General features: G+C 31.8%; 5 protein-coding genes across 5 annotated transcripts, besides 3 other annotated features; 2 read left to right on the forward strand and 3 right to left on the reverse strand.

Annotated features, from left to right (window-relative positions):
- Positions 1 to 494: part of a mobile genetic element that runs on past the window's edge.
- A 1,490-nt stretch (positions 495 to 1,984) lies between these two features.
- Positions 1,985 to 3,220, forward strand: TVAGG3_0672130 (uncharacterized protein; the record flags this gene model as incomplete). The annotated part of the gene is made up of 1 exon (XM_001330573.1): positions 1,985 to 3,220. The coding sequence occupies one exon, from the start codon at positions 1,985 to 1,987 to the stop codon at positions 3,218 to 3,220; it is 1,236 nt and encodes a 411-aa protein (XP_001330609.1).
- Positions 3,221 to 3,469: 249 nt separating this feature from the next.
- Positions 3,470 to 3,672: a mobile genetic element.
- Positions 3,673 to 3,683: 11 nt separating this feature from the next.
- Positions 3,684 to 3,810: a mobile genetic element.
- Positions 3,811 to 4,178: 368 nt separating this feature from the next.
- TVAGG3_0672160 (pumilio-like protein 3 family) lies at positions 4,179 to 6,042 on the reverse strand (the record flags this gene model as incomplete). The annotated part of the gene is made up of 1 exon (XM_001330572.2): positions 4,205 to 6,025. The coding sequence occupies one exon, from the start codon at positions 6,023 to 6,025 to the stop codon at positions 4,205 to 4,207; it is 1,821 nt and encodes a 606-aa protein (XP_001330608.1).
- A 984-nt stretch (positions 6,043 to 7,026) lies between these two features.
- On the reverse strand, positions 7,027 to 8,668 carry TVAGG3_0672170 (uncharacterized protein; the record flags this gene model as incomplete). The annotated part of the gene is made up of 1 exon (XM_001330571.1): positions 7,291 to 8,418. One exon carries the CDS (start codon positions 8,416 to 8,418, stop codon positions 7,291 to 7,293), a length of 1,128 nt encoding a protein of 375 aa, XP_001330607.1.
- A 1,398-nt stretch (positions 8,669 to 10,066) lies between these two features.
- On the forward strand, positions 10,067 to 10,888 carry TVAGG3_0672180 (ankyrin repeat protein family; the record flags this gene model as incomplete). The annotated part of the gene is made up of 1 exon (XM_001330570.1): positions 10,067 to 10,888. One exon carries the CDS (start codon positions 10,067 to 10,069, stop codon positions 10,886 to 10,888), a length of 822 nt encoding a protein of 273 aa, XP_001330606.1.
- A 409-nt stretch (positions 10,889 to 11,297) lies between these two features.
- On the reverse strand, positions 11,298 to 11,974 carry TVAGG3_0672190 (structural constituent of ribosome; the record flags this gene model as incomplete). Its single annotated transcript, XM_001330569.2, has 1 exon — positions 11,342 to 11,974. One exon carries the CDS (start codon positions 11,972 to 11,974, stop codon positions 11,342 to 11,344), a length of 633 nt encoding a protein of 210 aa, XP_001330605.1.
- Positions 11,975 to 12,460: the final 486 nt, after the last annotated feature.

The following is a 12,460-nucleotide window of genomic DNA, read 5'->3' on the forward strand; positions in this document are numbered from 1 at the left end:
ATTTTCATGATTTCATCGTAAATGTTTTGTCAAGACTTCTTCGTAAAGACTTTGTTGAGATTTCTTCGTAAAGTTCTTCATCGTAAAGACTTTGTAAAGTCTTTCTCATGAACTTTCTTGTCAATGTTTTGTTGAGACTTTGTAAAGTTCTTCATCGTAAAGACTTTGTAAAGAAAGTTCATGAAAATTCATGATGTTAGAAAACATGTTAGAAAACGTGTTAGATCTAACATTCTAACATAAACATTATTTTTGTCTGATTTTACGAAGAAGTCTTGACAAAACATTTACGAAGAAGAAGTCTTGACAAAGTCTTTACGAAGAAGTCTTGACAAAACATTTACGATGAAGAAGTCTTGACAAAACATTTACGAAGAAGTCTTGACAAAACATTTACGATGAAGAAGTCTTGACAAAACATCCTCAGGGCTAGAAGGCACGAAGTGCCTGGAAGCCCCATTCCCTTTTTTTTTTTTTTTTTTTTTTTTTTTTTTTTTTTTTTTCTTTTTGAGTGCAGTCTTTCCATATTTATCTGATGTTTCTTTATCAGCGCTAACAGAGACAAGATATATGACAATTTCTTGATGCAAACATGAGAGATGTCTTTCCAACTCCAATAGAAATAATTGAAGTATATCGATAATAATTTCTTTCTTCTTTATCGACTTGCAATCTATTAGAGATCTGACAAGCTTAAGGTTTCCTGTCATACTTGCAATATTAAGGGTATTACCTTTATTGTTTCCTGTCTTTATCCAAAGTCTTTCTTCACAAGATTTTCATAGATTTTATAATTTAAACAGATTCCTCGATATTTTGGATAGTAACATTTACTTTTCGTGTAGATAAATGATTTAATGCTAATTTTGAATTTTTCATGATTGTATTGATATCTTCTATCTCATATATATATATATCGAAGAATTTTTTATTCATAATGCAAACACTGATATAAGAAAAAATGAATTTCAAATTCAGATACATGGTCTGAGCCGTTTTTTGAAATTTTATAGCTTTACTAGCTATTTGAATGTTTTGGAAATTGTCATGCTCCCAAAGCAGATTGATAAATCTAGATCAAATGTACAAACTAAACTCGAAATTTCAAATTAGAAAAAAATTAAAATCATATTTATCATTGTTGAGTTGAATGTAAATCAATATCGCGTTATCTAAACCAGGAAAATTCAATTCCTTTAAATAAAAAAATGATTTTATATTTAATTATGAGCAATAAGGAATGAAAATAATAGAAAAACATTATGTAAACATCCAATGTTTGCAAACATCATTATATTTCGTTCATGAATCTTACCATATAGAGGCCTATATGAGCCACAATAAAATTCATATCTTACATTTTTTTTTATTATTTTTGAGAAGCCTTTCAATTTTTGATAATTGATAAGCTACCATTAGTCATACAATTAAATTATATTGCTTGACAAAATCATAATTTATTCAATGCCAAATGGTCAGGTTTTGTCATTTTGAATTGGCTTTCAAATTTTTAATGGAGAGGCATCGGAATCAAGTGTTTTCTCAGAGATTAAAGCCATCAGAAAACACAGTTTCAATATTTCAGTGTTTATTCGTTTCAATTACATCATATGCAAATGGTACTGCTATTTCAATGCCTTCTTTGAAGTTTATAAGTTTAGACGTTACAGATTCTATTTTTGATTCATGCACTGTCAATGGTGAAAAAGGAAGTGACTTGTCATCAGGCGGAGCAATTTTTGCAATTTTAAAAGATCATATTAATATATATAAATCATGCTTTTGTAATTGTCATGCACCAGAAGCAGATGTTATTGAGTATTTTTCTCCAAAACATAATATCTCACATAATTACTTCAATTTAGAACAATAAAATAATAAGTTTATTATTGGCGATAATCTTTCAATACTTATGCATTGTAACATATCCGAGTTAGTGATTGATGATGGTGATTTAGAATTTCTTTTTAAATATAGTTATTTTATGGAAACGAAATTTGACTTTCAAATTAATTCTGAATCAAAACTCTCTATATTTAATTCGTATTTCATCAATTGTAATGTTGAATCATTAGATGTTGATATTATTCGTGATTGTTATTTTAAGAATTCAACTATTGTTAGTATCACAGGACGTATTGAAACTGTCTTCACGGACAACGCAACATCTGTAATCAATTGTTCATTTACTCAAGAAATTCCATATCCAGAAGTTGAACCAATTCTTTGTCCATCAATTCCATTAGAGAAGAATTACACGAATCATGAACAAAATTCATCAATAAGATTCACATTCATAGATGAAAAAATCGAAGTTACCAATTGCAAGTTTATTAAAGTCAGTGTTCAACATGATGAAGGCTCTGCAATTACTATTCTACGACCTGCATATCAATACTTTGTTTCTGATCCTTTCATTAAGATCGACAATGTTTTCTTTTGGAAATGTCAATCTGAATTGATATCAGGAGCTATTTATATTGATTATTCAAGTTCTCATATTGAAATGAGTCACATTTGTGGTATCGAAATTTCCGGGATGATGTTTCAATTTTGCTATATAGATACTAAATCATATTTTTCATTTAACAGCAGCACTATATATTCTGATTTTAAATCAGCAAATGCTTTATCCTATGATGTTTATGATATAAATGGATTATTTTACTATGGAAATAGAATAACAACAATAATAAATGGAATCAATACTTCGAAATGCTATACCATTGGAAGTGTTTTTAATCTTCACAATTCAACAATAAAGTTTTGTCAAGAAGAAGCAATTTATACTGCTTTCTTTACTGCATATGTATTTGTTGATGTTGATTACTATAATTTTATCAACTCTAGTACTGTTAATCAATCACTTTTTATAGAAAACAGTGATTATAATTCAAATGTAACATTTAGTCACTGCGTGTTTATTGATTCGCCTTTAATAGAATTTTTCAAGGATTACGCTGATACAAATAATATTTCATTCATTGATTGCAATAGTACAAAATTGAATAATCTTGAATCATATCTTTTGCCCGCATGCCGAACTCCTAATTTCAATTCGAAGAATTACAAAATGATTATTTATTATTCAGTCTCTGCAGCTCTTTTTGTTTTGGTTGTTGCTATTGTTTGCATAGCTTATTATTGGAGTAGAAAGAAAAATGCAAATTTTGAGAAAAGATTAGAACTTGACAGAGAACTTGCAGGAGATTTTGGATAAATTTAAACACTGTTATAAATTTAAAATGCTTTGTTTTAAAAAAAAATTTTTCTTTTTATCTCTGAAACACGAACAAGTATAAGCTGATTTGATTCGTGTTTATTGATTTAGTCATCTATTGATACTTTTTAATGCTTAGAATATATATAATAACTTTCTTCCGACAAAAAAATGCATAAATCTATTTTTTAGACGACAATGATAAATTTGTCACTTTTCCAGACGAATTGTCAGAAAGTAAATACAAACTTAAGAGTGCACTTACCACTTTTTGACATTCTCTCAATTTTTTTGACATTCAAATTTTTTATCCAAATTTTCTAAGGTAAAAAGACATTAACTTTGTTCGGGAAGAAGTTATTTTAAATCACTACTTAGTACTTAATATTACTGTTATACTTTTTTGCAATCATAATAAAGATATATTGATATCATGGGAGAATGTCAGAAAGAAAATACAAACTTAAGGCTACACTTACGCCCATCTGACTTTAATTCAAATTTTTGACAACTGGCATGAAGCTTCATTGAAAATTAATCATAAACAATTGAATTGAAAGCCATGTCATATGGGCGTAAGTGCACCCTTAAGGGTTCACTGCCTTAGTTCACAACTATTCAATTTTTTGCACTAAAATGTACTTTTTCTCTATGATAGAATTGATATTTTTATGAATAAACTTAAATATAGCATGCATTGATCATACTTTATCTTTTCATTGTTTCAAAATCTATAAGGAAAAGACTCAGGGGGGTAAATAACATTTTTTTCTGCAAATGCAATAAAGACATATTGAGATTATGCAAGCATGTCATATGGGCGTAAGTGCACCCTTAAAATAAATTAAATCAATAAAAAACTCTATATCTTTAATATAAATAAGCATATAATAAAACCAGATTCATTCATATTAATTTAAAAAAATAATAATAATAATAAATTAAATAAATAAAAAAACTCTTTATCTTTAATATAAATAAACTTTATTTCTTAGCAGCACGCTTAGCTCTATCATTCTTTTCAGATCTCTTTCTGTTCTTCATTATAATGTTCTGTTTCTCAGACTGAGGAATTGGGTTTACAATTGCATTTATTGCCTGTTTCTTTGGAATTTTGTTTTCTTCGATGACTTTGATTGCCTGTTTCCTGAGTTTCTCATCTCTCTCGCAGAGTTCAGCAACGACCCAAGCTCCAGGAGTGTTCAATATCTCCTTCAGACCAACTTGGTCGATGATTTCTCTGACTCTTTTGACGGCGTCACCTCCAAGCTTCTGAATAGCGAGTTTCACAAGTTTGTGGGCGACTTTGTGGGTGAGATTCTCCTTTGTGAAGACTAAATCTGCGATCAAATCGAAATTCTCTGTTCCATGTGTCCTTTCAAGCATCGAAACAATGATTCCTGAGCCCTGGGGGTTTTCGTATAACGCATCCAATGAATCTTTGAGGACAGGAATCAAGTAATCGTTGACTAATGTGTTGGCCAATTCATCATTTATCGGTTCGGGGCCTTGGAAGTCGATTCCGCAATAGACAGAATTTGTCTTTTCAAGAATCCTGTAAAGCAGCTGCTGTACGTATTTGTTTTTCTTAATCCAGTCCCACATATCGAACAAATTGGGTAAAACTTCTTCCATAACAACGGATTTGTCCTTGATGTAGGAGATACATGCGGAAAGAACACGCCAGCCATACTCGTCAACTGCTAATTTGCAAGTATTATTTAATTCAAAGAATTCTTCCTCTTCTTCGCCTTCGCTCTGTTGCTGATCGTCATTTCCTTCATCGTTCTGTTGTTCTGGCTCTTCATTTTGCTGTTGCTCCTCTTCTCCATTTTGTTGATCTTCTTCTTCGCCATTTTGGGCCTGTTGCTCATTGAGATTCATCAGGTTCTTCCTCTCATGTGGCTCAATGAGTTTGATGGCGCCGCGGAGCTCGTTTTCCTTCGCATTCTTGATGCAAAGTAATTCGACGCGAGAACCATCAGAAGAGTAAGCGATATCGTTGATACGGACTAAGTGGCTACCGAGAGTTGATGGGTCGTGCTCGCCAACGATGAGAATAACAGATTGGATGACTTTGAACTGAGCAAGGTGTTTATCGCCTGCAAAGTCAAGTAATTTGAGTGTCCAGTCAAGTGTGTTGAGATTGTACTTCTTGGCTTCAACAATTACGCCTCTGTTAAGATCTTTGGCGATTTGTTGAGAAATGGAAACAATTTGATCGAATGTGATACCGCGAGGACCTGCATCATCAGATCCGCCTGTTGTAGACTTGAAATTGTACTTCTTGATCTTATCTATTGTTAATTTGACTTTTCCACGCTTGTTATCCCAGCAAATATCGAATAACATTTTGTTTTTCTGTTCACGATTGATTTTTTCGTATAATGCATCAACAACAATGCATCCATATCTGTGTTTAACAAGAATTGAATATTCGCCGTAAAGTGCTTCGAAGATTTGATCTCTTTGTTGTGTAGTTGAGTCTTTGATGATAGCTAGAGCAATACGATATTGGTATCTGCTTTGAATAATGTTAAGTAATTGAGGTTTCAGGAGTTCGAGGAATTCATTGCGAACTTCTTCATCACCACGATGGAAAACAAGCTGTGCGGCACGTGATCCATCTGGTCTTCTGATTAATTTCTCAAAATCTGGCTTAATATATTCAAAAAGTTCGCGAATGTTATTTTTGCGCTGTGTTTCACTCAGAGATTTAGGCTTTGCGGCTTCATAAAGTCTACGGAGCTCTACAATCTTTGGGTCAAGCTGCTTTTTCTCTTGATTATTCTCTTCGTAACTCATTTGTGTCCGGGAACGATGATTATTTTTGTCTCAATTTCTACCAAGATTTTATTTAAAAATTTCGCGATTTTATTGCTTATTTAGAATTAAAAGCCTCAGAAGAATATTTTTCTCGCTTGATCATCTTAAAATTTATATTGTTGAATTTTTGAATTTTGAAATTTTGATTTCTTATAGGTTTTATCATTATTGTTGCAATAGTCTAGATGAAAGCAATATTATTTAATATCCAAAATCTTCCTATTTTAGATTTTGTTTTTTGAAGAAATTTCAAAAAAGTGACGGTTTAGAAAATTTGAAATTCAATTTATTTCTTTACCAAATATATAGAATATCAAAACGCTTTTTAATGGTTTTGGCCTCTAAAACTTACTCTGTCTCAGAAATTTGAGAGAATCTCACCGAAAATTGAGTTTGCGCATATGAGTTTATTTTAAAAATGCGACATCTTCCATTTGTGAATTTTTTAATACCAATTTTTTTACCAAAGTTTTCAAAAATAGTTCAAAATCACATCAACTCACGATCATTTCAACGTTCTGTCAACTACAAAAGTTCAATTGAAGCTGTTATCTCTATCAATAATGTAGATATAAAGCTTAACCAATCATATGCGGTCACAATTTCAGAAAAATGTTATGCTCAATATCTATTAGACAATTGTTTGCAAAAAATTAACATAGAAGCACATGTACAATCCGAAGATACATATGAGATTCTTAAAGATATCCTTTTGCGTAGAAAGACTGATTTTGATCTTGATGAAACCGTATTATTTGATCTATTTCACATTAGATTAGCACTTGGATGCTAAGAATTAATTGATATGTATAGAAAAAACTGTGTTGACAATACAAAAATCAACATTGAAAATTCAATTAAATTCCTAGAGTATTATTATGATATTGAAGATTCAGATAAAGTTTCAGAATGTATAGATCCGATTAAGACGAATTTCTATAAAATTGATTTAGAGAAACTCAAAACAATTTCTAAAAAACTAGGATTTGAGTTTATTCTCAAGATATATGTACAACATAGATTAAAAACAATTAGTTGTTAATGAAATCAATAATAATCAATTTATTTATTTATTCTCGAGGGGTGTTCCAGATAGATTAAAAACAATAAATAGTATATTAGTTGTTAATGAAATCAATAATAATCAATTTATTTATTTATTCTCGAGGGGTGTTCCAGATAGATTAAAAACAATAAATAGTATATTAGTTGTTAATGAAATCAATAATAATCAATTTATTTATTTATTTATTCTCGAGGGGTGTTCCAGATAGATTAAATTTAACTCTCTTTGTTGGATCTGGTTTGTGAGGTGTAGTTACTGGTTTCTCTTCTTCTTCCTCATTCTCAGGCTCTTCATCGTAGTAATCATCAGGTTCTTCCTCTTCGTATTCGAATTCTTCCTCTTCTTCTTCATCATCATCATCTTCTTCAGCGCGTTTTAGCTCTTCCTCCATCTTCTGCTCATTTGCCTTCTTCTCCTCTTCATCTGGCTTTGCTTCTTCCATCGCTTTGTCGTGGTTGTCGACGATTTGCTGAATAATCTGCGCATTATGAGCAGAATCAGTCTGTGGGACTTGTTCGACCTTATCTTCCTCTTCTTCTTGTTTCTTGGATTGCGCAGCTGCTAATTGTGCCTTCTTCTGCTTCATTCTTTCAACTCTTAATTTTCTGGCTTTTTCTTCACGAATCTTCTGAACAGGAGCTTCTACGAGGCCTTTATCGGCAAGGTAGTATGTGTAGTTCTGTTCGAAGTATTTTGATGGTTGAAAGTCCGGATTATTAAATAAAGCGTATTTCTTGTTAAGAACGTCAGCGTATTGGGAAAATTTCTTGTCAAGTTCGATCTTAATTGATTTATCAAGAGCTGCGAGTTCTTCATCAGCTTGTTTCTGGAATGCAACTAAAGTTTTCTTCATTGTTCGGTTGAGAGCGCTAATTTCCTTGGATTGTGTTTCAAATAACTTGCTAGTCTTATTTTGGACTTGTACAGCAAGGCTCTGCTCTCTTTTGTCTTTGTATGCTTTATGATCTTCTTCTGCTTTATCGCGGATGTAGTTTGCTTCATCAAAATTACCTGACTTAGCAAGTCTCTTCGATTTATCCATCGCCATGTAGTAAGATTGCTCAGGTGGAGCTAATGCGATGCGAGTATACTGATTAAACATGTCATCTTCGAGTTGTTGGTATTGAACTATTTGTATTGTCTGAATGTTAGCAAATTTCGCTGAATATTCTGATCTAATGTTCAATTCGTTTTTGTAATGGATTTTAATAAGGCGTTTTCTCTTTCTAAGATAATTCTTGTAGGTCTTATCGAGCTCATCGAAAAATGTTTCACAAAATTGGTCAACGTTTTCACGGATTTGCATCACTTTTAGATTTTCGATTTTTTTATCGCACTCATCAGCATATTTAAAGTTCAAATCGACAATAGCTTGCTTTTTCTCGGCTGCGTAGTACTCAATTGCTTCCTCAATGGTGAATTGCTTTTCCTCTTCTTCTTCGCCATTCGTTTGTTCTTTATTTTCATCTCCTTCGCCGCTATTCATTTGTGTATTTTCGCTTTGCTCCGTTTTCTCTGTATTTACTGAATTAGGATCATCTGAAGTTTGTTTTTTACTCATCTAAAAAAAACAAGTTTGAATAGTTGTAAAATTTGTAAAAAAATTACTTTATCTCTACATAGCGGTAATAATTTTGGACATGCATAAGCACAATATTTACTGTCAGGATCCAGTGAAAGATATACTAACAAAAAAATAAAAGATTGAGCAAAAAATGCAAATTTCCCATGTTATCACTATAAGGGATTTTAAGTCAAAGGTATTTTTATTCATGGGAAAGCAAAAGATTAAACATATTATAGTACGTAATTGCTAAGTAATAGGTTTATCAGAGATTTTTTTTTCTCACCTTTCTAGCAAAAAACGATCGAATGTAATTATCAAAAATTTTTATCAAGAAATTGTATGTGATTTTTATCAAGAAATTGTGCATTTTTTTTAATGAGTTCTGACTATTCTCAGCAATATGCAGACTTTATAGAGGCTTTTGAAAAACTCTTTCTCATAAAATCTAGCGAACCTATTGAAGATATGTACAATATAATTACTAATACTTTGATTTCGAAGTATCATCTTTCCATCAAGCAACTCAAAAAGGCAATTCAGATAGCAGTTAGATACAATTATGCCTCTGCACAGAAGTACGTCGAAATACTCAATAAAATTTCTACTTACGATGAGAAAATTTCATATTCCAGTGTCATTATGGAGAATTCAATTGAATTTATAGTAATTCACGATCAAATTGATAAATTCAAGGAATATGTCTCTCAAAAATGTATAGAAAATGATAGTTTTATATTAATTCCTGATTTATTCCATCTTGACAATAATTTTCTTCGACCTGATACATGGTTATCATTAATTGAAGCATGCGCCTATTTTGGATCTGTTAACATTTTCTATTTCTTAATTTCAAATCAAAACAGGAAAATAACGCCAAGGTGTCTTCTCTGTTCAATAATTGGAAGAAATCCAGACATTATCAACGAATGTTTGAAAGATAATAAAATTGATAATTTTTGTCTCACAATAATTGTAAGAACGCATAATAACAAAATGCTTGATTATGTTGTACAGAATAAAGATTTTGATCTTGAAGAATGGATCAAATATATCAAAAATGGCGGTTATAAAGATATTATCAAATGTCAAAACTTGAAGGCAGTATTTTTACTTTTCGAACAAAGGAAAGACTCTATATTTCCATGGTGTGCTGCATTTTCGCAAACAATAGATATCTTCAGAAATAATGAGTTTCCTTATCAAACCGCCACCGGTCGAAAAAATGTTATACATTTTGCAATTAAATCGCAAAATTCTGATTTATGCAAATTTTTACTTGACTCATCTTATAAGGATCAAGTCAATAAAGGAGATGAAAATGGAATGACTCCGCTCCATTGTGCTGTAAAACTCGGCAATAAAGAATTAATTCAACTTCTTCTTTTAAATGGTGCAAATATTAATGAAAAAAAATAAAAATGGAAGCACTGCCCTCCATGAGGCAGTATATTATAATTATAAAGAAATAGTCGAACTTCTTCTTTTGAAAGGTGCAAATATCAATGAAAAAAATAAAAATGAAAACACTGCCCTCCATGAGGCAGTATATTATAATTATAAAGAAATAGTCGAACTTCTTCTTTTGAAAGGTGCAAATATCAATGAAAAAAATTTCCAAGGATCTACCGCTCTTCATAACGCAGCAGCTCATAATAGTAAAGACACAGCCGAATTTCTTCTTTCACATGGTGCAGATATCAATGAAATAAATAAAATTGGAAACTCTGCTCTCCACAATGCAGCAATGAAAAAATGTATGGAAACAGCTGAATTCCTCCTTTCACATGGTGCAAATATCAATGGAAAGAATTATTTTGGACGAACCCCTCTTTATGAATCAGCGTATAGGAATTGTAAAGAAATGGTCGAACTTCTTCTTTTGCATGGTGCAAATATTAATGAAAAAAATAAAAATGGAAGCATTGCCCTCCATGAGGCAGCATATCATAATTATAAAGAAATAGTCGAACTTCTTCTTTTGAAAGGTGCAAATATCAATGAAAAAAATAACCAAGGATCTACCGCTCTTCATTATGCAACAGAAAATAATCGTAAAGAAATAGTCGAATTTCTTCTTTCACATGGTGCAGGTATCAATGAAAAAGATGAACATGGAAAAACTGCTCTTCATTATGCAACAGAAAATAATTGTAAAGAAATTGTTGAACTTCTTCTTTCACATGGTGCAAGTATCAATGAAAATAAATGATAATGGAGAAGCCTCTCTCCATATTACAGCAAAAATTGATTGTAACAAGTAGTGGAAGTTCTTCTTCCGTATGGTACAAACATCAATTAAATATAAGGAATGTCGAATATTTTATGAAATATTTTATTTATAATCAATAAATAATGAGTATGTTACGCCAGTATGTTCTCTCTTTTTTTGTGCAAGTCGGATTGCCAATTTTCGCACTCTAAAAACTCCAAAATTTGCTTAACAAAAAAAAATCAGGCATAGTTAAAATTAAGACTGTTTAAAATATCATGTCTTGTCTAATTTTGAAAATGAAAATTAAATTTCATTTTTTGAATTTCACAACAAAAATCAATTATTTGTAAGATATAATAACATTTTGTATGATTTTTGTTGTAATGTTAGTAAAACTTGTAAAATTATAATGAAAAATTTAATGTAAGCTCACAAATAAGCATGTCTGGTTTATTTCTTGTGCTTAGCAGCAGCCTTCTCCTTCTTGGCCTCGCGGAAAGCCTTGAGCTTGTCTGTCTTCTCCTTGAAGAGATCCTTCTTGGCCTCTTCAGCCTTGATAACACGGAACTTGATTTCGTTCTGAGCCTTTGGAAGAGCGAAGAGAGCAGCATCGTTAACCTGCTCGACTGTCTCGCCCTTCTTGACCTTGATAAGGCGAGCCTTGTAAGCTTGAAGACGTTCGACGTTCTGCTTAACCATAGCATCCTTTGAGTGGGCACGGCGGGCATCAACAGCGATACCCTGGAAACGAGCAAGAGCTGGATCGAATCCGGCAGCAACAAGCTCCTTTGGTGTGAAACCACGGCCAAGGCGTGTCTTCATGTTGTAACGAACTGTTGGGCAGCGGACGATTGGGCGGAGTGGGCCTTCGGCTGGACGTGGGGCAATCTTCTTAGCACGGAGGTTGCGAGCATTGCGACGGCGTTGAGCACGAGCTGGATCATCGAAGTATGTCTTTACGCGGTGGTACCAGTACTTACGAAGGTGATCATTTGGGATCTGGTTGTTCTTAGCTACCATTTCCAAGAAAGGCCAAGGGTTTCTATCGTACTTATCGTCATTCCATGATGTGTACTTAGCCATAATAGGTACTTTTTGTTATAAATATAAAATATGTATAATGTCCTTGTAAAATTTTGCCCTTGAATGAATACTTTTTCCCAAAGATAATGGAACAGAAAAGATATGTTTGAACGATTTGAGAATATGGACTATATTATAAAGATATACATTGACATTATAATTTATTAGCGCCAATAAAATTCCTTTAGCTCATTTGGTTGTAAAATGAAATTAAGAAATTGCAAATGGAACTAGTTTAAATCATTCCTGCAAGTTAACCATTGACTATTTGTCCTTATAAGTAATTGGTTTTGGAAATATATCATTCAACATTAAACATTTGCTTTGAATACATCTGAATGTAAAATGTTAAGAGATGATAAACAATTTAATGTAATTTTCACCATTATACGGAATCAATTATTCAATAGCATCAATACATCTAGACTCAGAATTAAAAAATTTTAAAAAGAATGTTTTTAAATAGATAATGCATTTTATATACAA

This window comes from Trichomonas vaginalis, chromosome III, assembly GCF_026262505.1.
Source record: "Trichomonas vaginalis G3 chromosome III, whole genome shotgun sequence".
Taxonomy (NCBI): Eukaryota; Parabasalia; order Trichomonadida; family Trichomonadidae; genus Trichomonas; species Trichomonas vaginalis.